Source organism: Myotis yumanensis, unplaced genomic scaffold (assembly GCF_028538775.1).
Source record: "Myotis yumanensis isolate MYYU_CA2020_CCGP unplaced genomic scaffold, mMyoYum1.0.hap1 SCAF_16, whole genome shotgun sequence".
NCBI classification, from domain to species: Eukaryota; Metazoa; Chordata; class Mammalia; order Chiroptera; family Vespertilionidae; genus Myotis; species Myotis yumanensis.
The window spans coordinates 32,649,976-32,673,319 of NW_027223767.1; the positions used below are offsets into that span (position 1 = coordinate 32,649,976).

General features: G+C 47.6%; 1 protein-coding gene across 1 annotated transcript in view; it reads right to left on the reverse strand.

Annotated features, from left to right (window-relative positions):
- Window positions 1-509: 509 nt before the first annotated feature.
- YPEL2 (yippee like 2) overlaps window positions 510-23,344 on the reverse strand; it is a 35,999-nt gene continuing 13,164 nt past the window's right edge. The window contains exons 2-4 of the mRNA XM_070394645.1: window positions 6,310-6,353; window positions 5,194-5,302; window positions 510-975 (exon numbers count right to left, since the gene is read on the reverse strand). Coding sequence (XP_070250746.1) covers window positions 886-975; window positions 5,194-5,302; window positions 6,310-6,353 — 243 coding nt within the window. The 3' untranslated portion in view covers window positions 510-885. The remainder of the gene's footprint in view (window positions 976-5,193; window positions 5,303-6,309; window positions 6,354-23,344) is intronic.

Here is a 23,344-nt window from a genome sequence, read left to right on the forward strand (position 1 = left end):
GGAGCTCCCGCGAACTGCAGCTCCTTGTTCCCTGTTCTCCTCAATTACTGATTTTTACCTGGTTCCTGGTCACAGCCTTTGGGATGTTTGGATTTTGCACCCATTGCAAATGGCAGTCCCCCTCCTCTCACCTCTGGTGGCTGAAGAGGAAACGAAGATTACCCAGAGGAGCGGTGGAGCTCCAGAGTCATCCAAACCCAGCTGGGCTTCCCCCACAATCACTCACAGCCTCCAAGACACCCCGACTGGCCCAGGAGAAGCAGGCCGCTGCCCCGCCAGCTAGGATTAGGGCCACTCTGGTGCCCACCCGCTCACCTGGCCCCTGTGGTGTCGGGAGCAGAAGCTTCTGATCAGAGAGAGCACGGCCATGAGGTATTTTTTTTCTCTTTGTCCTTTTAGACAACTTGGTTACTTCAAGCCTAAGTTACCAGGTCTCCGGGAGTAGCACAATTGTGTCCCTCCCGCTCCCCTCCCGTCCCCTGCCCACCCTGGAACCCTCAAAGGTCCCCCTTGCTCACACCCCGCCGTGCACTGCTCCCCTGACCAGAGGCTGTCAGGCAGCTCTCACGTGGGCCCCAGGCCCTGATCAGGGTGGGCTGCCGCCATGCGGTCAGGCGTCTGTTCCTTTTGCTGTTTTGTTTTCAGCCAACACGAGAACAGAGAGAGAAGCCAGGATCAACTCACAAACAGATACAAAGCAAAGAGACAGAGAGACAGCGATTTAGAGGCCGGTCACCAGAAAGACGGCGTCGGGGTGGGCGGATGCCCCAGGGGGGCAAGGCCCCTACATGGATGGAACCAAGTGTCCAGTCACTCTCTCACGCTTGGGTAGAATGTTCAGTTGGGTGGTGTTCACGTGGACACGGGCTGGCGGCGGCTCCCGGCTCAGTCCCAGCCATTGTCCTTGATCATGTGTGCCAGCTCAATGATGTATTTCCCTTCTTTATATTTCTGGCTGCTTTCAAAGGCATGCTCCTAGGAAAGACAAGGAAGAGAAAAAATGGTCAGTGACCGAAGACAAGCAGGTGACGTTGGTGGCACAGGTGCAAAGGCGGGGCCCGTGGCAGGCAGAGAAGCCTTTGCCCCGCTGTACCCAGACTCACAGAGAGAACTCCCGCCACGTAAGCACACTGTGTCCCTTTCAATGCACTAGGGCACTGGGGCGACCCCAGGGCTTCCTCCACATTTACAATAGAATTGCCTTAGGATCTCTGCTCATTCAGGTTTTTGCCCAAATGTCACCATCTCGGTAGGCTCTTGCCAAATACTCAGCGACTTAAGACCAGAGCTTCCACCGCAATCTCTCCCCACAGCGCGTATCACCTTCCAACGTGCGCTGTAACCTGCGCGTCTATGTTGTGCGGTGTCTGTCTCCCACGACGACGATATCAACTTCATGGGAGGCAGACATTTCCTTTGTTCTGTTCACGGGCCTATCCCTAGTGCCAAGAAGACTGCTCGACACATAACGGGTCTTCAATAAATAACTGAAGAATGAATGAATGCATTTCATTCATCTGTGTATACGAACGTGTATGCCTTTTTGGGGACACCCTATATTTTGTCTTGGGGAACTTGGTGTCTGACGCTAACCAGAAATCTGCCCTATGGATGTGTTCGTACAGTGTCTGTGTTATATTTTAAAACTAGACTTTGTTAGCCTTAGAGAAAAGACAGGGAGAGAAACAAAGTATGGTGAGGCCAAACAGGTCTTTTTTTTTTTTTTTTAAATATATTTTATTGACTTTTTACAGAGAGGAAGGGAGAGGGATAGAGAGTTAGAAACATCGATGAGAGAGAAACATCGATCAGCTGCCTTCTGCACATCTCCTACTGGGGATGTGCCCGCAACCCAGGTACATGCCCTTGACCGGAATCGAACCTGGGACCCTTCAGTCCAAAGGCCGACGCTCTATCCACTGAGCCAAACCGGTTTCGGCAAGGCCAAACAGGTCTTTTCATTTCTTACCTTGCTGTTTCTATGTCAGATGTGTTACGTCTGTTTTTCCTTCTCTGCCTTTCTCCAGAGACACAGGAGCTGTATGAGCCCACCCAGCTGCCAGGCCTCCCGGGGGGTGGGGGGGGCGGGGAGGGGGCGCTGTGCGCTCACTACAAAGTACAAAGTACCTGGCAGCTCCCCGCACTAACCTTGCAGCACTGCGGACTTTCCAGCTTGTAATAAGCCCCACACAGAGAAAAGTCCTTCACAGGAGTGAGGTCAGGGGGCTATTATTTGCAGGCATAGATACCTAAAACATCCTGGTGGATGAGCAGTCATTGGACGGCTAAGGTCAGTGCAGAGAAGCAGTGGACATCAGCTCTTCCTCCTGAGTCCCCATATTCGTAACTAAATCCTACTGACGAGAGGTTCTTCTGGCCTAGAGCTCAGGGCTCTGGGCTGCAGGAGGAGAGTTCAGCCTTCAGTCTTTGGTTGAGAGGACTCAGTCCACAGAGTAGAGAGGGAGGGGCTCCAACAGAGAATGCACTAACACCACACACAAGAGCCGTGGGCTCAGCAGTGATATTCCTGACACTTCATTATTCCCCATCTGTGTGTGTGTGTGTGTGAGTGAGAGAGAGAGAGAGAGAGAGAGAGAGAGAGAGAGGTGCATACAGCAGAGAATGTGGTTCAGAAATAAGACCTATTGTCCCATAGTAGTGTGTTCAGGGTGGGGAGAGGAAAAAACAAAACTAGGAAAGTGGGAGTGTATCCTTATTAAAAAAACACACACACACAAAACAAAATACAAAAAAAATCAACACTCCCGAAGTCACAAGGCATTTGCAAAATGTCACCACTGGGCTCCAGTGGACGGAGCACCACATCCCCAGCGTGAGAGCTCCACTCTGCTTCCCAGTGTCAGGAGCGCCACTTAACGGTTTACAATGTACAAAATGATAAACTTTCCATTTACAAAACTGGGGCAATTAAAGCATTTCACAGGATTACTGTTCGGGTCAGAAGAAATCATGGGGTGAAGGCTGGAGCACTGGCCCGGCACACAGAGGCGATCAACAGATATTTGGGGAGATGGATGCATACATTCTACGGGCCCCACTATCTCCTCCGTTTACCTGTGGCTTTGCTCCCCGGCCAGGACTGCGAACACCCAGGGGCAAGGACTACATAGCTTCCTTCTCTTTTGTATCCAACAAACACAAAGGCTCTCAATAAAGCTCTGTCAAGCGGTGAGTCATTTGCCCTGAAGTAATTTAGGAGCAAAACCAACCAACTCAGACTTATCTTCTGTCTGTAACCCAGCACCGCCTGAAAGGAATCAGACAGCCAAGAGAAGGGGGAGAACGTTACTGGATAATCAATCCAGAACTGTGGCCCCCAGATCACCCAGCAGGGCCCGTGGCCACACAGGGGGGTGGGAGCGGGGCGAATGGTCAAGGCCAGTTTTTCCCCAGAAGAAACCACAGAGGGAACCATAGGGAGCTCAGGCCAAACCACCTTGGTGTCGTGAAACACAGCGTCTAGGCTTTTTCCTTTCTAATCCAAACCTTTCAAGGGAGATGCAAATGCTGCTCATTACAGACTCCACCTGCAGCCGGTTTCAAGATTTGCATATTTTTAAACTTTATTTAAATGCAAGCATACTTTTATGCCTGGCTTCCATTGTTCAACATCCTTTTTAAATAGAAGTCCTATTTTCAGAACAGTTTTAGACTCTCAGCAAAAAAGGAGCAGAAGGCACAGAGATTTCCCCTCTACTCTCCTGCTCCCACAGACACACAACCTCCCCCACCAGCAGACCCCATAGAGTGGTACATGTGTTACAACAACAAACCCACATCCACACGGCATTATCCTTCTGCCAGCAGCTTGGAATCCTGCAGGTTCCTCCTACCTGACGCAGGTGACATGGCCCTAGGCCACTGACAGGGCGGAATGTAAGGGATCTTATATGGGATAAGCTGCCCTCCCAGAGACAGGAAGACTCATTTGTTCAATTCCGCCACAGTGACCGAAAGGGCAGAGAAAAGCACTGTGAAAGATCACCCAGTAAAAACAACAACAATAATACAAGTATTTTCATAGAACACATATACCTCCTCCCACCCTGGCAAAGGACTGCTGACTTTCCTAGGTACCGAGAAGGTGTGGAAAATACTTGCTGAATTAAGCAACGAAGGGATGAATGTCCGGTTGGCAAAGTCCAGCCGTGACTATGGCTGACAGTGGGCATGCACTACCAATGCTTGATGATGCCGAGCACAGGGCCCAGGACTAGAGTTGCTCTGGGGGCATTTACTGGGGCATGAAAGCATGGGCGCTGCAGTCAGACCACGACCTGGACCCCATTCATGTAACGGTTAGATACCATTGCACGTACTACTAACCTCCCTAAGCCTCAGTGTCCTCATCCTTAATAGGGGTTAAGCCGGCTGGTGTGGCTCAGAGTTTGAGCATCGACCTATGAATCAGGAGGCCAGAGTCCAATTCCTGGTCAGGGCACATGAAGGGGTTGTGGGCTCAATCTCCAGTGGCGGGGGGGGGGGGCGTAGTGCAGGAGGCAGCCGATCGATGATTCTCTCTCAACGATGTTTCTCTCTCTCTCTTCCTCTCGGGTCAATAAAAACTTATTTTTTAAAAATAGGGATTAACATATGACCTATCCTCTAGGGCAGTGGTTCTCAACCTTCCTAATGCCGCGACCCTTTAATACAGTTCCTCATGTTGTGGTGACCACCAATTTCATTGTTACAAATTCAACATAATTAAAGCATAGTGATTAATCACAAAAACAATGTGTAGTTATATATGTGTTTTCCGGTGGTCTTAGGCGACCCCTGTGAAAGGGTTGTTCGACCCCCAAAGGGGTCAGGACCCACAGGTTGAGAACCGCTGCTCTCGGAATACTGTGAAGAGTAAATAAAATAATGTATGCCTGGAACACAGTAAGCTGTCAGGAAATGCTCCGTCCGAGTGTAATTATTATTTATTTAAAGGCAAAGGGTGTATGTGTGTGTGTCTGTCTGTCTGTCCCAGGGGTGGTGTGAGGGAATGAGTAGTAAAAAGGGAAGAATGCGTGTGGCAAACAGGAGTGTGCCATGCGCTGCTCTTTGGGGTCAGGTTCCCGTCCTGGTCAAAGACAGTACCCCCAGGCCACAGAAAGGTTACTTGTAGAGCGAGGCTCTTGGCTTCCCCTGCATGTCCCTCTCTCCACCAGACTTCTCAATACTTACATATTTCCAGCCCAGAGTGGTTTTGCAGTTTTCACAGTAAATGTCTGCGACTGCGTGCAGTCCTGTTAGCAACACTCGCTCCTCCGCAGGCCCGCAGCCCACATTAACTCTATGCCAAGGGACAGAAAGAGAGAATGGGTAGTCAGTCACCTGTCCAGCATCAGTTGCTCAAGCTGAGCTCCCAGCAGAAAATTCACTGAGCACAGCGGCCTCGGGGGAAGCCCACACCAAGGAGGGTGCCCCCCATAACTGAAATCATAACAACCCCCAAAGGACAGCCACGTGGGAAATCTCCACTGAAGTGAATTTTAGGTCTGCAAGTTCTGATTCGACAAGGTGACTAAAAATAGTCTCGATGGTGGAGATTTTGCTTGGAATGTTCCTAAGAGGTGCTCTCAATCTTGTGATATAAAGGGACAAACTGACGGCCACACTGTGAAGTCCACAGCCGTGGGCACAGCTCCTCGGAGCTTCCTGGGGGCTGGCTGCAGCCGGAAATGGGAAACATGACAGCCCAGTCTTGCCCTGAGCACAAGGGTGAGAGAGCCCTGGGTATCAAATACACTCTGCTCCTCCACAGAGCACGCACCACCTCAACTGTGCACGCAGGGTTTCCACTGTCACGGCTCCTTGGCTTGCGTGCGCTTCACCTTCCTTTGCCGGGAAGAGGCCGTAAAAGAGTGCCCGGTTAATGACTGAGGCTTGGGGCAGACTGTGCATCTGCCGGAGGACTGGAGGGCCTTCCCTATCTGGGCTTTCTCTCCAGCCTTAGGTCCTCCAGTAGATGCTGGTGTCTTCTGTGAAATCTCTTCCTTTTCCCAACATGCCTCAGACCTTGTTATAAGCCCTCACATGGAGGCTTTCTAAGAGGCACTTCAGCTTCTTCCCTATGAGACCACAGCTCTCTGAGGTGCTTCCTGGGGCTAGGGAATATATTGTTTGTAGCCAAAGATGCTGCCAAAAAAATCCCCCAAAGATAACTGGAGCACAACATGCCACGGCTTTTTTCATTGTGGCACAGAGGGCAGGGTCCACTGTTTAATTATGGAGTGTTGTGTTTTCCCCCAACCCTCAAATTGGCACCAAACAATGGAGGTACTGTTAAGAGACACTCACACGGAGTTAAAGAGGTATGCACGTCCTTGACTTCCTTGGAACGACTGAAATGCAAGAAGACAAATCAATGGTTAGACGTCTCTTTCCCTCACCCATTCGGGAAAATCAGCCCAAATCACAGTGATCATGACCTTCCAGGATTGACAAAGAAAAAAGGGAGCAGTGAGCCAGTTAGCATTCCAGGAGAAGGCAGAACAGACAGAGCTAAGGAGCCTGGCCAGCCCACACCAGGACTGTCTCATTTTCAGTAGCCCAGGTGAGAAGGTATTTAAAAACGCAAACTCCCAATTCCCTCCTGATCCACCTGAGATCACTGATCCACACTGGCCTTTCCGAGACCCACTTGATTTCAGCCCTGTGTGCTGGCCACGGCTTTCCTCGAGTAGTCTAGGGCATGGAAACCAGCACCGGTACTTTTGCTCACCCTCTTGGTCCAACTCTACAGAGACAGCAAAGAGTCCCTGAGGCAAGAAGAAACCATCAAACCCACCTTCTTCTCATGTGTCGTGCCTTCATGTAGAGCAGCGGTTCTCAACCTGTGGACCACCCTTTCACAGGGGTCGCCTAACTACCATTGGAAAACACATATATAATTACACATTGTTTTTGTGATTAATCACTATGCTTTAATTATGTTCAATTTGTAACAATGAAATTGGGGGGTCACCACAACATGAGGAACTGTATTAGAGGGCCGCGGCATTAGGAAGGTTGAGAACCACCGGTGTAGAGTCTAACCTCCATGACAGTTACAGCCCTCCTAAATGGGACGTCTCCCTTTGAGGTGTGAGCAACTTGATCTCCAGGTCACAGGAGTGCTCACTCAGCAGCACTCCCATTTAAACGTCTAGCTTCAATGTGAGCTTTCTTCTCTTCCGGCTGGAGGGTGGCAGGGAACAGGAGAAACAGGAGCCAGGGCCTGCCATGCCATTTGGCGTCTACTCCCACTAACACCGGCCCTACCCATGTCTGCCTCCTCCGGTTACCCTGAAATGTCTGGTTGACATGAGCCAGCCGTGTTCTGCATTGCTGCCTGCATTTTTAATGGTCTGACGGTTGTACCCTGAATTAAATATCTCAGTCTGCTCTGAAATCCACTCTGAAAACAAACCAGCGCAAAAGGGGCTCTCCCATGACCTCTGTTACTCAGTGGCTGGAGAAACCTGGGGGTGACTGGTTAACCAGACCGGATGCAGATCGGTGCCCACGAGACAGTCGCTGTCAGAAGCACAGGACTTCAGGGATCAGTGCCGCCAGCCAGAGAGAAAGGCAGCATGCTTGACTTGTGGGAAAGCTGCCTTTGGGGCAGCTGAACCGTTGGTTACCTCCAACATACAAACACACCAGAAGCCTTTGCTCCCAGGTGTCGCTCCAGATGTTCCCCAGCTGCTGCTCAAACCTAAGCCAACTCTCCTGGGTCTTGAAACATCCCTGAGGAACACAGGAGCTCTCAGACTAGAACTGAGCATGAAGATGAGTGTCACAGCCTTGAAGCCTGGAAGTGTTTGGATGAGATAATGTCCCAGGGACACACAGAGCACAGATTTGGCCAACCTCCTGGCTCAACCTTAGAGCACAAAGACACCTGAGCCCAGCCAGGATAGCAAGGGCCTCAGGATCTGGCCCCACCACCTCTGCAGCCTCTTCTCCTGCTCCTTTCCCATGGTAGCCTTTGCTCTAGTCGGGCCCAACCCCATGAAGTTCCTGGAACTTGCACTTCACCAACTTTGCCCACAATGTTGCCCCGGGGGGGGGGGGGGGGGGGGGCGGGGAGCGGGGGGAGGCTTTTCACCCACCAATGCTCAGTCTCCACTCGGCTTCCTCTGACCTCCCCAGGAAGAGGTGTCCCACTGGCACCTGTGTTCTGGACGCCTCCTGTTCCCTGTCTGTTAATTTTTTTATTTGATTTTAAGAACGAATTTGGATTAGCTGACCTCCAAGACCCCTGCCAGCTCCAAAATTATATTCACTTATAGTTCAATGGCCATACATTATGAATAATCAGGAGTGTCATCCTCTAAAAAACGTTTGTCAAGCCCTAGCTGGTTTGGCTCAGTGGATAGCGCGTCGGCCTGCGGGCTGAAGGGTCCTGGGTTCAATTCCAGTCAAGGGCACAGGCCAGGGTTGTGGGCTCGATTCCCAGTAGGGGGCGTGCAGGAGGCAGCCGATCAATGATTCTCATCATTGATGTTTCTATCTCTCCCTCTGCCTTCCTCTCTGAAATCAATAAAGATATATTTAAAAAATAAGTAAAGTAAAAAACATTTGTCAAGACCTTTAAGTTCAGAGCTTAGACGAAGGTGGTGATGGGAAAATAAATTCTAGAAGAAAGCAGGCAGGAAAACGGCACCACAGCTTTACCATTTACGACAGGAAAAGTCATCTGTTTCTCAAACACTCACAGGTCACCCACTATCTGTTCGGCACAAGTGGAAAGCAGGAAGCGAGGCAGCTTCCTAAGACTTTCCAGGGCAGCGGTATCCCCAGAAGGTACACATGACAACCCCCCAGAGTAGGACAAGAATACTGGAAATTTTATCTATTCTCTTTCATCTTTAAAGTTTCGCTAAACAGACATAAGACATGGATTGCCTCTGGGATCTTCCTGGGCTAGTATGTGTCATGTGTACAGGTATCTAACAGGAAGTATGGGGCTCTCGCTGTGTGTGTGTTGTTTTTTGGGGGGGATACTCTTCTGCCTTTGCTTTCAGCACATCATGAATACCACTATTTCTGTGCTCTAGGATGTCAATAAGGAGACTGAGCTAAGAAAAGCAGATCTTGAACAGTAGGATCCTTGTAATTTTTTGTAATGAGATAAAGGACCACAAAGAGGCTCATTTACATAAAAAAATCTTTAAAATGTAAATATAAGTTATACATTTTTCTTTTGCAAAAAGACGAGCACTCCAAACTAGCTGCCTTTTGTGGTAAAAAGTAAGCTATTTTGCCAGATTTTCCAAAAACATAAACACACTAAATCTGTCCCTTCAAAGTAAAGGTGACATTTTAACAGGGAATGGAAATATAATTCCTTTTCTAAAGAAACTTTTGCTATGAAGAGAACTGGCATTTGGCAGTATTTTCATTTTGTGTGATCTTTGTAGTCTACAATGGAAATGCCTATGCACAAATTAATTCAAAATGGACAATATTTAGAAGAAAATTCAGGAGAAAATCTTTGTTACTTAATGTTAGAAAAGATTTCTTAAGATACTTCAACAGGAACATAATTAATTTTTAAAACCTGCCAAATTGAACTTCATAAAAAAATTTTAATGTTTGCTCTGAAAAAGATACTCGTAAGAGAATAAAAAAAATAAGACTGGGAGGAAATATCTGAAAATCACATATCTGACTACGGATACACAGAGCAACATGGATGAACCTGAAGTGCACTGGGCTGAGGTGACCAGTGGTTGCCAAAGGCTATGGAACAGGGGAGAATTTGACCACAAAGGGCTGATGGGGTGGTGAGACTGTTCTGACTTGTGAGAATGGTTACAAGAGTATGTCAACACTCACAGGACTATAATTTTACTGTATATAGAATTAAAAATCATTTTTAAAAATCCAATTAGATAAATAAAAACTAAAAATCCAATAAAATTTTAAAGAATAGCCATCTCTAAAGTTTCTTGTACCTCTACACTGTACTCCTATAGTTGTATAATTAGGAATTGTAAACAATTTCCTTATCTATTTAAAAGAATTCCAAAGAGCTTCGGAGGGGTTTGCAGCCTTGTTCAATACCGCAAGAGCAACTGCAAAGTTCAGCAAAAGCCTTTGTGTAACTGGTGGAGGGGCTGGAAAATGGGGTCAGGATTTGGTAAGCACGACGACGCTACACATGTTCCACAGAATCGCCCTTTCTTTGAAAGTCCGTTTCCAGGGAAGGAAACTTACAATGAAGTACCGAAATGCACTCTGCGTGGGATGGACCTGGGAATCATGGAATCAGAAAGTGAGGAACAAGATTTAATTTTGTTTAAAGAGTATATTCAATGACCTATACCTTCAATTAAACCAGATTAAAAGCAAATTTTATAATTTTTTCCTTTTTCTTCCGTCCTTTAAAATTACATAAATTATTAAGATTTCCTTTGCCTATATATCTCTAATGTACACATTACATAGCAGCACATGCATACCATTTGTAAGTACGCAAATTAGGAGTATATGCACGAACATTTTACTGCCAGGGGTGTGTGATTTTAAAAAGTCTGGAAGCCACTGCTCTGGGGCTCTGGGGTAGGGCCCAAGAGGAATGTTCTCTGGCCTGACACAGATTAGAATTCCTAGAAAGTGGGGCTAGGGGAGGACACACACAGAAGAGAAACGCCAGCCAGCCAGCCCCAGCGGCACCTCGCAGGGCCACTATGGTTCGCGCAGGCTTGTTCCACGACAGCATGCTGGCAGGCGCCGGCGCTCTGCAAAAGGGTGCCGGACCCAAGCGGGGCTGTCATCCGGCAGCATCCACTCAGGTGGCCCCTGAGCGGCTGTCTGAGAACCTGCTTCCTCAGCCTGGCACTTGGGAGCAGCCGCGTTTCCTGGGGCAGAGCTCTCCCACCAGGCCTTTCACACGGGCCCCCTGCCAAGTCCACAGTTATGATGGGAAAAACAGCGACTGAGAACAACAGGCATCTTGCAAATAGACACAGACAAGAATAGCCCCGGCTGGGTCGCTGTATCCTGTGGGGCCCGGCCCAGCCTGGCGCAACCAGGCACAGCCTGGCACTCCCCCGAGTGAGGGTGGCACCAAAGGTGGGGAGACTGAGAAGAGGTTCAGGAAGCAATCAGGATGAAGCAACCAGAATCTCAGGCTAGGAGATCCCAAACAGACGGTCAGACACATTAGTTGGCTGTCAGCACTGCCAGGCAACAAGGCAGCTCTTTGCCATGTTGTGTGTCAACCACGGCTGGTATTTAGGGCTCTGGGAAAGTTTTTTTGTTTTTTAAGTTACACAGAACTTTTCTTCTGTCCTTTATAGGAAAGTAATCATTTCAGGCCCAGCCCTTCCAGCTAGCTCAAAGGAACGGAAAGGGCTTTGAGTTTCCTGTTTAGTAGCCAAAACCACTGATTTCTGGCCCCTTTGAAAGTCTGGAAGACAGCAATGCCTTTGAAAAGGAGGAGGACTGTTGAAAAATGAATACTTCTATGGGGAGGTGGCAACAGAGCAAACATGTGGTTCCTTCGCCGTGGTGACAGGCCCAGGCCCTGGCCCTGGAGTCCTGGATACTTGGACAGACTCAGGCGTGAAGGCCTCCTGGCAGCAAGCAGAGCCTCTCGCACACAGGTCCCCTCCTCTCTTGGGAAGGCCAGCCCTTTTCAACTGAGCACCTGCCTCAGGGGATGCGCAGGGGGACGGGGAAGCAGATGTCCACCGGGAGCTGGATGCATATCTGCACACGATGAGAGGGCTGAGTCTTGGCACCAGAAATTCGGATCAAATTCTGGTTTTGCGCCCCAGCCAGTTTGGGTCATGGATAGAGCATCCGGCCTTCGAACCAAAGGGCTCGTGCAGGAGGCAACCAGTCGATGGGTTTCTCTCACATCGATGTTTCTCTCTGTTGTTCCCTCTCTCTCTAAAAAAAAAAAAAAAGAAAAAAAAGTCAATGAAAAAATATCCTCAGGCGAGGATTAACAAAAATAAAACAAACAAACAAACCAAATTCTGGTTTTGCAACTTCAACTTATAAGCTACTTGATCTTGGGAGAATCATTTAGCCTCTCTCAGCTTCTACATCTTTCACATCTGTAGGTGAGACCATGCCTGTATTTCATAGGGCTGTTGAGAATGATAAGTAAAACAGGGTAACTGAAGTGCAGAGGGAAAAGGTCAGTTCTTGTCTCTCCCCCTGGGCCTTTTCAGGAGCCGGAGAGGCGCAATGAAAAGGCTGCTTCTCATCTACTTGGTTCATAGACATCCTTTTCTTTGGTGACTTTGGTCTCCTCCTTTCTCTACTAATATGACAAAAGATAAACCTTTCACTCTTTGCAACTCAATGTCTCCATAAAAATTGAGGAGGTAGACTGACGCTCCCCATGGCTCTTTTCACTCATGATGCTCTGTGACTGTTAGGGGCAAAAATAGAATACTGGGGACTAGCTACGGTTATAGGAAATATTAATCATGCTCTGTTAACCATGACTGCCTTGTGTTGGTTAAAGAAAGGACATTCTGACTTGGCTGGGAGTTGTGTACCCCTGGGCCCATGGAGTCAGCCTTGGATCTGGGAGTCAATCTTTGAATGCAGCCGTTCTCATTCAAGAACTGTCTATTATCATGGACAGATTATGGAGTCCCACCCAGGCCTGCATAGCTTACTTCCCCATGCCTGTAATCCCTACTTCCCCATGTAATCTTTGTCTTATCCTCTATAAGCAGCTGGCTTATGGGGGCTACAGAGCAGATTTCTGTGGATGACCTGCTGCTCTCCCATACTGCTGGCAGTACTGGAATAAACGCTGATATATAATTCAACCCTGTCTCTGCTTTATTGGCTTAAGTAGTGACAGGCAGCAGGGACCCACTGATTGTCCAGTTACAAATCCTTTCAAGCAGCAGTCGCCAACCTTTTGGACCTCATGGACCACCGGTTGGCGACTGCTGCTTTAAAGCACTTGGTGTTTGTTTCTCCAATTGACCATCCACAGGCACAGTTTTAATTACATGGGCTTCAAAGAGGCAGATTGACAGAGTTTGAGCCCTGGCAAGCCAATTCACTTCCCCAAAACTCCATTTTCTAATCTATAAAATGGGCACAACAAAATAGTATTCACATTCACACCAGTTTTGTATAAAAAATAAGATAATGTGTATAAAAGAAAGAGCTTCCTAAACTTCAAGGAATTGTATAAATGTTGTTGTTGTTAGAATGTCTTTCTATCTATATATATAAAGTGGTAATATACAAATTGGCCGGGCATCACGACCGGCTCAGGAGGAGGCTGCATCACGACCGCTCAGGAGGAGCCGCGCAGATGGGCGAGAGGGGGCAGCGTGCCACCCCCAGCCCCAGCAGACACACTCCAGGGCTTGGAGCACGCCCCAAGTGTGTGGCAGTGGTGGCTGGAGCGAAGCAGCCCTGGTCCCGGATGCCTGGCAGCGGCAGGAGCGAAGCAGCCCAGGTCCTGGCTGCCGGAGGGAAGTCGGTGCTGGCAGCCAGGGGAAGGAAGGCCTATTCTTGCACAAATCTTTGTGCATCGGGCCTCTAGGATAACTATAAAAGAACTTACTGGTGCCAACATAAAGCTGTTTTGTTTAGTTGAATGGTAATCCCCATTGCCATAAAAGTCACCCCTTTAAAGTATGCAATTCAGTGGCGCTTAGTATATTCACAAGGTGGTGCAACCATCACCATCTAATTTGCACCCCCTAAAATAAATCTCAGATCATTAGTAGTCACCTTCCATTTTCCTTGCCCCTAACCCCAGGCAACCCCAAATCTACTTTCTGTCTCCATGGGTATGCTCAAAGAACTATATACTATACTACATACCATCTCAGTGAAAAGGTGGCCTAAGTGTTCGGTAGAGATAGATAAGAGAATTGGGGTCAGCTAAACACCTCCACTTCAACAGAACTGGCATTAGGCTGGGGGGGACCAGGTCAGTATTTTTCCTTTCTCGTTCTTTTCTCCATTCATAGTTAGACCTAGTGTAGTTTCCTACTTAGGGTCAATGAAAGCCACAGGCTCCATTCCAAAAACCTGAAACCCAAGCAAAATAATACTGGATCCTGTTTGGATTCCACCCCAAGGAAGCATATGGAGAAAGTGGAAAGGATGATAATAAAGAACAATGAAAATTATGAAATTTTCCAGAATTAGAACTCAAATGCAACTTAAAAAAAGAAACTGGGAACATTTAGCCCAGAGGGAAAAGATTAAAGGGGATTTCTTCCATCTTCTCTGCAATAAGAAGAGGAAATGGACTTAAATGGAAATAAGAGACCTGGGTTAATTATAAGGGAGAATTTCCCGACCCGATGACTTCCACAACTAGGACACAGGTCACCAGGAAAGACTAGGAAAGGACAAAGCCATTTGTACGTGTTTATGGTCTACAAAAGGCATTCACATATCTGTCTAGAAACTTGGAATGGGGTAAAAGGCCATGTGTGCTGCCTAGGGGTAGAAGCATGGTCTCCTACAGCCCTCCTTCTTGGCTTTGAGCTTTGGTAGGTCTCAAGGCAACCTCACATTCCCAAAACAGATGGAGGGAGGGGCAGGGAAGGGACTGGCTGGAAAGGAGGAAATATCTGCAGTGCGGAGTCATAAAATTCCAAGGGCATGGGAGCATACCAGTTACAAGAAACAGCACCAAAAGCCAAAAAACAAAAGGTGGTGAGGTGTCACATTTTACTGGTGAAAGGGGGAAATTCTGGGATCTGCCCTCACTTAATCAGACCTTTCAAATCCACCTTCCTGTTGACCCAGGTGAAACGAGTTGCTTTCAGGGAAGGACCTAGAATAAAGTCATGGACCAGAGAAGACCCTGCAAGCTCGGCTCCCCCATGTGTCATGCCTGCCTGATGTGCAGTAGAAAAGAGGCAGGCTTTGGAGCTGGGGAGGCCTTGGATCCAGCCCTTCCTAGTTGTGTAACCTTGGGCAAGACACTGCCACTTCTGAGCCTCAAGGTCCCATCTACAAAAGGGAGAAGAGAATGCCTTTTCCAAAGGTATATTGTGAGTGTAAAATGAATGCACAGTACCTGGCCCAAAAAAAAAGTATTTATAAATTCCGTTTCCTTTCACACCACCACAGGCTTTGGGGATTTAAAATGGGAGCTGTTGCCGAAACCGGTTTGGCTCGGTGGATAGAGCGTCGGCCTGCGGACTGAAGGGTCCCGGGTTCGATTCCGGTCAAGGGCATGTACCTGGGTTGCGGGCACATCCCCAGTAGGAGATGTGCAGGAGGCAGCTGATCGATGTTTCTCTCTCATCGATGTTTCTAACTCTCTATCTCTCTCCCTTCCTCTCTGTAAAAAATCAATAAAATATATTTAATAAAAAAATAAAATAAAATAAAAAAAATAAAATGGGAGCTGTAGAACTCCTCTGGAAGGACTGGGCTGTCTTCCCAGAGCTTTTCCAGCCACTCTCCTAAACCCCTCTCCAGCCACAGACCTCCACAGCTCCTCTCCCACACCTCCCCAGCTGTCCTAAGGGCCTCAGATGTGGCTTGGGGCCCGGTGGTTGTTCTCTGAAGAACCAACGCTCTCTAGTCTGTGGCAAACAGTTAGGACAGTAGATGCCAATGTAAACATACAGCCAATGGGAAAACAGATGCTACCAGCTCTCAGTATCCTGCATTCCCTCCTTGCTTTCTAGAGAGAAGGTATGGAAAGCACGCTTTCTCCAGAAGGATCAAGAGCGGGGGAGTCCCAGAGTCATGCAAGCACTGGCCTCTACAGAAAGCCTGACCTGTCACCCTCACGTGGTCAGTCCAGGGAGACTGATTTCTGAGTTACAGTAGAGACGGTGGAATCAGGATGTAATGGCAACAAGGCATTTATCACTGGGCCCTTTGCAGTTCAACTCAAAGACAAAACTAAAGCTGCAACAGTGGTGCTCAAATTTCTCTCAAAACCGCGAGGCCTTTGAAAACAATTCACTATTCATTTGTATACCTAGGAAGGACAAATACCAATTTCTTAGATTTATGGTTCAATTTACGCTTCTGTTTCCAAGGCCAACTGGACACTGGGGAATGAAAGTTTCCTGCATTACAAAGGCTGTCTGTGAAGTCAGTTGGCAAAACCGACAGACTCTCTAGGTAAGCCTTGCTCTGCAACCAATCCGGGCAGAAAAGGCCAGAAAAGCCTAATCTCCAAGACTGAAGCTATGAAGGAAATTGCTTTTTAAATTATTTTCTAACAAGCACATCCTGCAATGATATTGGAGAGAGTTTATAGACGAAACTGAGGTGGCTCGTTAAGTTGTGAAATAACAATAACAGCTCACATTTATATAGTGTTTATCACATGCCAGGCAGGATTCAAATAGTTTTACATAAGCAAAGTCATTTAATCCTCTCAACAATCTAATGAGGTAGGTACAATCATCGTCCCCATTTTACAGATGAGAAAAGTGAGGCAGAGAGAGAAGTTAAGACATGTGCCCAGGTTGAATAGCCAATACATGATAGAGACCTAGGTGGTCTGGCTCCAAAGTCCAGGGGAGAGTGAAGATGGGATAACAAGGGTGTTGTCCAAGTGACTTCCTGAAAGAGGGGAGCCTAACAGAGTTAGACTAACATGACACATATATAAGGTGTCAGAACATGCAAAGCACTTTCACATACATGAACGGAATCAACCTCCAAAACAACAGGAGGAAACTGAAGCCCAGGGCGGCTCAAGTGATTTACTCAGCTTTACGAAGCTTGGAAGTCAAGTTAAGAACTTAAATGATGGCTTCTGACTCCAAGCCTCAAATTTTTTCAAGAGCGTGTCCACTTGGAAAAGCCATCTCCTTGAAGAAGAAGGATGGATCAAGCTGTCAAAACTGATGAAAACCTCTTAGGCTATTCAGTTTCCTCTGCTCTGCTCTGATGCCATGTTTACTTAGCAGCTGACTAAATAGAATCCTCTTGCTCAAATGGGTCTACCTTCCAGGAAGGTAACACACATTTCAAGCGTTCAGGATGATCTGTTCTACTGTAAATTAATAAATTAGAACTCACATCCACCAGAGCTTGGTCACCTTGAATGAATGGACACAATTAAATGTGTACACCTTCCATGCCTAAGACTCTGAATCCCAGCCTGAAAACAGCCTTCCCAGCTTATTACTGAATGAATGATTCCTATTTTACAACCCATCGAAAAAAAATAATTGAACACCAAGAAGCCCCTTAAAATTCCTGAACTTCATGGCCAAGACTGAGCAGAGAACCCAGAAGAATGCTTGGAGAAATGGTAAAAGAGAAATACTTAACTAATTGCAGTCTGTAGGAATCTCAAAACCAAACCAAACATGCATATGACTTGACCTAATTTTAATTTCATAGTCTATTGAGATGTGAAGAAGTTCCAAAGGCCAACCACTCACCTGATGCACCCTGTCCACACTGCTACCCAACCTCTGCTTAAATACTCCCAGGGACCGGAAACCCGCTCCCAGTTGCTCTGACAGAACCAAAATTACTTACATGAGCTGGATGAACTCTGTCTCCTGAGAGCCCCCCAAATCCTCCATCTTTATATCCTTTGGTACCAAATAGCACTTCAAGTTACAGCTTTAATGCTGTTCTCTTGCCCACATCAAGGTTTCCTTCTATGGGCTAAACCTGTCCCAGTTTAGTGCCTTGGTATAATGAAAGAATTAAGCAGTTGGATGAACTAGTTCAATTCCCAGTTCTGGAACTCTCTGTAGGGTATATTATTGGATATGGTGACCTCCATGGTCTCAAGTTCCTCATCTGCCAAATGGTATAACACCTCGCAGAAAGTAAAATGCCTGGCATCTACCAGGCCCTCAATAAATAGTAGCACCTTTCCTCTACCAGTTCCTTCAGATTTCCTCACCAAGTTTACCATTTGCTTCTGAACCTGACGTTTCATTTCGTACTAGGCGTTCTCTAAATACTTTCAACACTTCCCTCTCCTGGAAATGCTAACCAAAGCGCAAGGCCTTATTTAATGAAACAACTGGATTTGAGGCTGCATACAAACTGAAGTAGGTTCATCAGTGTGTTCGCACGGTAGCAGTGGTCCAGCAGGTTTCCTCTGGTGAGAATATTAGCAAAGACCTACATTTAATCTCTATACTCATATACCCTAAGGGACTGAGTTTAGGAGTAGAGTGATGAAGGGAGAGCCAATTTTACCTAAAAGGGTCATAGTGGTGAGGATTATTGTACGGCTTGAAGAAATCACAGCCAAAGAGCTCTTAAGAAAGAAACGGGAACAAATAAATATTAGAAATATTTTTGCCAAAGTGCAAAAGCTGTGCACTGGTGATTACTGGTATTCCCTCTAGAAGCTTAATGTGACTGGGTAGGAATCACCGGCCACCCACTCCCAGCCCTGCCAGGCATGGCCCGGTCATCTGCCTCCAACTAGCATGATGTCCTTGGACAGATCCCTGTTCCTCTGAGCTGGGAGTTGTGTCATCTGTGAAACGAGGGGGTTGAGTAAGGTCTCTTAGAAGGGTGAACATTTTGTGAGTCCATATTCTCTAGAGAGAATACGCCTCACACATTAAACAAACACTTCTGACTCAGAGTTAGACCTTTTCCCTGGTGTTTTTAAACTTCCTGTTTATCTGCATAAAACATCAGCTGGCCTATTTTATCTGATCATTTGGCCCTGCGACTCTCATCCTCAAGACAGGCACTAAAATCCCCTTCACATCTTCTGGCGCTCAACCTCCTCCCGGGCCACCATGAAAGTCTCAGGTCCATTGTAAAATATCAGGCCCTGGAAAATCCTCTCCCGGGCCAAAAAGTTTTGTGTCACATTAAAGTAGTCAGTTGGGGAGGGGGAACCTGATTTCCGATGAGAAGGGTATGGCTCAGAATCTTGTGATGCAGTCGTCTGAAGGAATATGGTGCCTCTGTAACTATATGTCAGCAAATATGTAATGAGCAGCTGTGTCAGATGTTGCTGGGCACCATGAGAATACAGCCAGTCAGCTCTGCCCTGAAGGTGCTTACAATCTAGCCAATGGGACTACAACCTATAAAATATGTACAAAACCACCTAGAGGTCCCTATAATACATTATGGATGTTCAAAGGATTCTGAGAACACGGATGGGACTGGAGGGGATGAGAGCACTCTAGGTGCGCAAGGACTGTCCTTGGAAAGGAAGTAGGTAGAAGAAACCCTTGAGGACTCAGGGCAGCCTGTGTATATCCTCATCTCTTTCCTTGGGGAGGAGAATAACTCAATAAACAGCAATGGTCCCTAGATGTTTGCTACATATAATAATAAAAACACATGCCTCGTATCTTCCATAGTTTGATATTGTGCTTTATAAGTGAGGATGGAGCCACCCCCTAGAAGCCGAACCTCCAGAAGCCCCTCTTTCGGACACCTACTCTGTTCTGAAGTGAGAGTGAGCATTGTCTATTGTGCATAGGTCTAAACACTGGGTGCTCTTATCACTCCCCCATCCACTAATCGTTCCTTATGGACGGGGGCAGAGAGGGGGTGGGATCCTCCACAGCCCTGGACAGCAAATTTGAAAGCAAAACTTGTTCATTTTCAAACAAGGACCAGCCAGTTGGAACACGGAGTGGGTGTTTCCATGCAAATTCCAGCACTTTCAAGTTGCTCCATGAATTGAGCCCTGCCAGGACAGCAAGTGTGGTTTGTGTGTGTGGTGGTGTTTTTTTTTTTGGTTTTTTTTGCAGCCAGCTCTTTGATTAGGTCTAGAGAGGGACTCAATTAGCATCATGGAAACAGAGCAGATTTCAGAAGGGAAAGGTCAGCTGCAAGCCCCAGTGTTTGCTATCAGCCATCTGCCAAGCAGGAAGTGCTACTCAGATCTATTTTTAATCATCTTCCCTAGGCGAGGGCTCCTGGGAGAACGCAGAGGCCAGCCTTATTCCAAGGCAAACATTTAATTGCTACCTTTCTATACACGTTTTAAATAGTCTCTGGGCATTCTGGATATCATTTTCGATATATTCTGGCACCAACCTACACACACAGAGGCCTAATTCTTGGGTTCTGTTACCTAGGCACTGCCCACAAGGTTATCTTTGGAGGCCATGGTTGGGGACCTCTTCTTGGGGAAATTAGCTGAGCCTGTTTGGAATACCAACGAACTCCACGTAATCATCCCTATCACCAGGTTCCAGGCATTCGCTTTGGTTGCGAGTGGCAAGAGAGGAGCAGAGGTGGAAGGTTAAGTCCAGGATACAGGTTCGCTCCCCAGAGCAGTAAGACCAATGGACCTAACTGTGCAAACTTCCTGGTCACTCCCGTTTTTATTTTAACCACTTATATCACTTCAGAAAGGTACATGAGAACCAGTTCATCCGGCAGTAAATTTGTTACTCAAGATATGATTTGACTAAATGAGAAAGGGTTCGCCTCTACCTGCAGGGGCCCAGCTTGTGCTGTGGCCGGTCCATCCAGGTGCAAGAACATTCTGTCCACTGGCTCCTTCTCGCTCCAGACTCCCGGCAGCACTCGTGTCTCAGTCTACCCAGCCCAGGGAATGAGCCATCTCCGTGAGGTCTAGACTGGGAGTCTGGCAGATTTTGCAGAAACAGAGCCTGGCTCCAGGAGCCCCTGCGTTCTCCCAGCCCACACACAAAACAGTTTCCTTGTCTCTTGACCCTTAACAAACTTTAGGCCTCCAATTCCCACCCTAAGGTAAAGCCCAAGCATTTGTGTCTTGGCCAAGTCAAGTCCCAGCTGCCAATGAGGGCCTGGGGCCAGGCCGCTGGCCGCCACCCCATCACACACAACACTGGGGGCTGGAGGACAACAAAGGGGTGGGCTCCAGTTTTCCCCACCTCTGCACCCTCCCGCTTCCCTCTTCTTAGGAGCTTATCTGTCAGTGAGCAGCCGATGGGAAAGCTAAGCTGAAAGGGCACCTTGGCTGTGGGATCTTTGCCTGAGGATGTGAAATAAGAGACTGGGTATTTGGAGCAACTTAACACCGGCAGGAGCCCAGCCAGAGAGCCAGGGAGGAAGGGACTGATAGGCAGACATGCTTCACGGGAGAGATAACCCCACCCCCGGGAGGGGGGGATCTGGAATCTCTCCCCTCTGTGCATGGAACTCTGCTCTAGTGAGCTGGGCACACGTGTCCCTGAAGAAAAAAAAAGAAAAGAAAAAGGCTACTGCACCGGGTCACTCCCCCTGACCCAGTTGGACCACAAATTAATTAGGGCTCTGAGCCCTGCTGACTCTTGAGTTCCTCTTCTTTCTGGTTTCAGGAGTTAAGGGAGTCGATCAGTAAATAGCTTAAGAAAGAGTAACTCTTCTGCCCCTGCTGAGGGTCTCCTTCCACCCCTTCCCAGGGGCCATGGGTCAGAAAACCCTATTTACAAAAACATATACACGCAGAGGAAATCTGGGCTTCCATGTTTGGTTCTAGAAACAGGGAGTTACCTAGAGATTTCAGAGCCAGGTAGATAGCCTGGGGAAGACCAGGAGAGGGGGTTGAGCTGGTCTCCTCTGCTAATCCAGAGCAAAAAAAATAAACCGCACGCTGGAGTACTTTCAGGGGGCATGGATGGGGGTCCTGCCTAAATTCCAATTCTGGTTCTACCATTTCCTAGCTAAGTCCTGTTGGTCAACTCAATTTGTCTAAGCTTTACTTTCGTTGCCTGAACATGGGAACAATAGTAGCACATCTCTCTCTGGATTGGTATAAGAGAGAAGATGTGAGTCCCATCAAAAGTCCCCAGTACAGTGCCTGGCACTTAGTATACTCTCAGTAAAATGATGACTATTGTCTTCATTATTAGACGAATGCTTCCTAAGAGCTGTTTCTTTTTTCAGACAAATGTTAGCCAAAACCGCCCTGTGGGCCCTCAAGCAGTGGAATGGGGTTAGATGGTAGATAGCGGGTGGTAGGGGCAGCATGGGTAGCTATTTCCCAAGTATTGAGAACTTTTGTCCTAGAGCTGTGGCTCCCAATATTAGTACTAGTTGCATCAGAATCTCAGGGGGAGAGGGGAGACTCCCTCCTAGGGCTGGGATTAGGGGGAGGCCAGCCAGAAAGCTAGAACACAACATTTAAGGAGGTCCTCACTCTGAAGTGCCGCCTCTGCACTTGTACAAACCCTAAGAATGCATGCCTCCTTAAATGTTGTGTCCTAGGTGACTTGTGTGTTGCCCTAGTCACATTCAGACCTACACCATAGGGTTCTCTGCAGGTGGGACCTGTAGATCAGCCTTTTCATCCCAGGCTACCTTGATGTGCTGTCAGATTTGGAAATCGCTGCTCAGGAACCCCCATTTTCTAATGCCCTAAATTATGCTCAGGCAGGCCCTAAAATACATGAAGACTGCAGAAGCCACTTCGTGCCACGCGCCCCCCCCCCCCCTTTCCTTTGCTCTGTCCTGAGCCTCAAAGCTACACCAAATGCCATCTGAATGCTGCAACTCAGTTCTCCCTTTAAAGTAGCAGAAAAGCACATAAGCGTGGAGTTGCAATTGCTAGCCTATGACGACTCAGTGAGCCTCAAGAAGCCACAAGGGTCACATAAGAGGGAGTACATGGCCCAGCAAACCAGGGAACCCAGGGAACTTTACAAGTCCCTCTTCTCAGAGCTAAAGGTGCTTGGTGTTGGCCAATGATTTATCCGATTGCTGTTTAGCTAAAGGCACTACCAGCAAGGGACTGAGCCTGGTTATTAATTACAGCCACTGGTTTAATTATCCTGCTTATTAACTTTATACAATATCAACATTTCTATTCACATGAAGCTTGCAACTACAGGGTTTATGGAAACTGGAGAGACGTTGAGTCCAACCTGAATCAGATGCTAGGACTCCCTTGCTTAAAACCTTCCAGTGGCTCCCACAGCACACAGGACTAAGTCTAACCTCCTTCGCTGGGAGTCTGGGCCCCATGACCCACCCCTGCTGACCTCCTCATTCCCCCTCACATGCCTCCTCCATCTCTCACCTGTGATTCCCTAGGCTTGATCTCCTCTAGAATGTTTCTCTGACTCTATTCGGGATGGACTCCCCTTTTTTGTTCACTAAGTAAGCACTCATCCTGCTCTTTGTCCCCCCCAGAATCCTGAACAATCACCTACTCAAACCCTGTGTTTCACTGCACCTTATTTCTCTTCCCCGATAGACCATAAGCTCCTTAAAGCAAGAATTTTGTTGCATCCATTTCAGTATCCCCAGTGCCTCATAAGTACTCAGTATCTGCTGACTGGGCAGAGAGGTTAAATGACTTATCGATGCCACAATGAATAGTTAGTGGCAGAGCCAGACTGAGAGTAGAGGCGGCGTGACCCTTCACTCAGGGCTTTTAAAATGATGCTACTGACTCCCCATCAGCAGCGCCCCTCACTGTTTTCCCATTGGAGTGTTGAGATTGTATGAA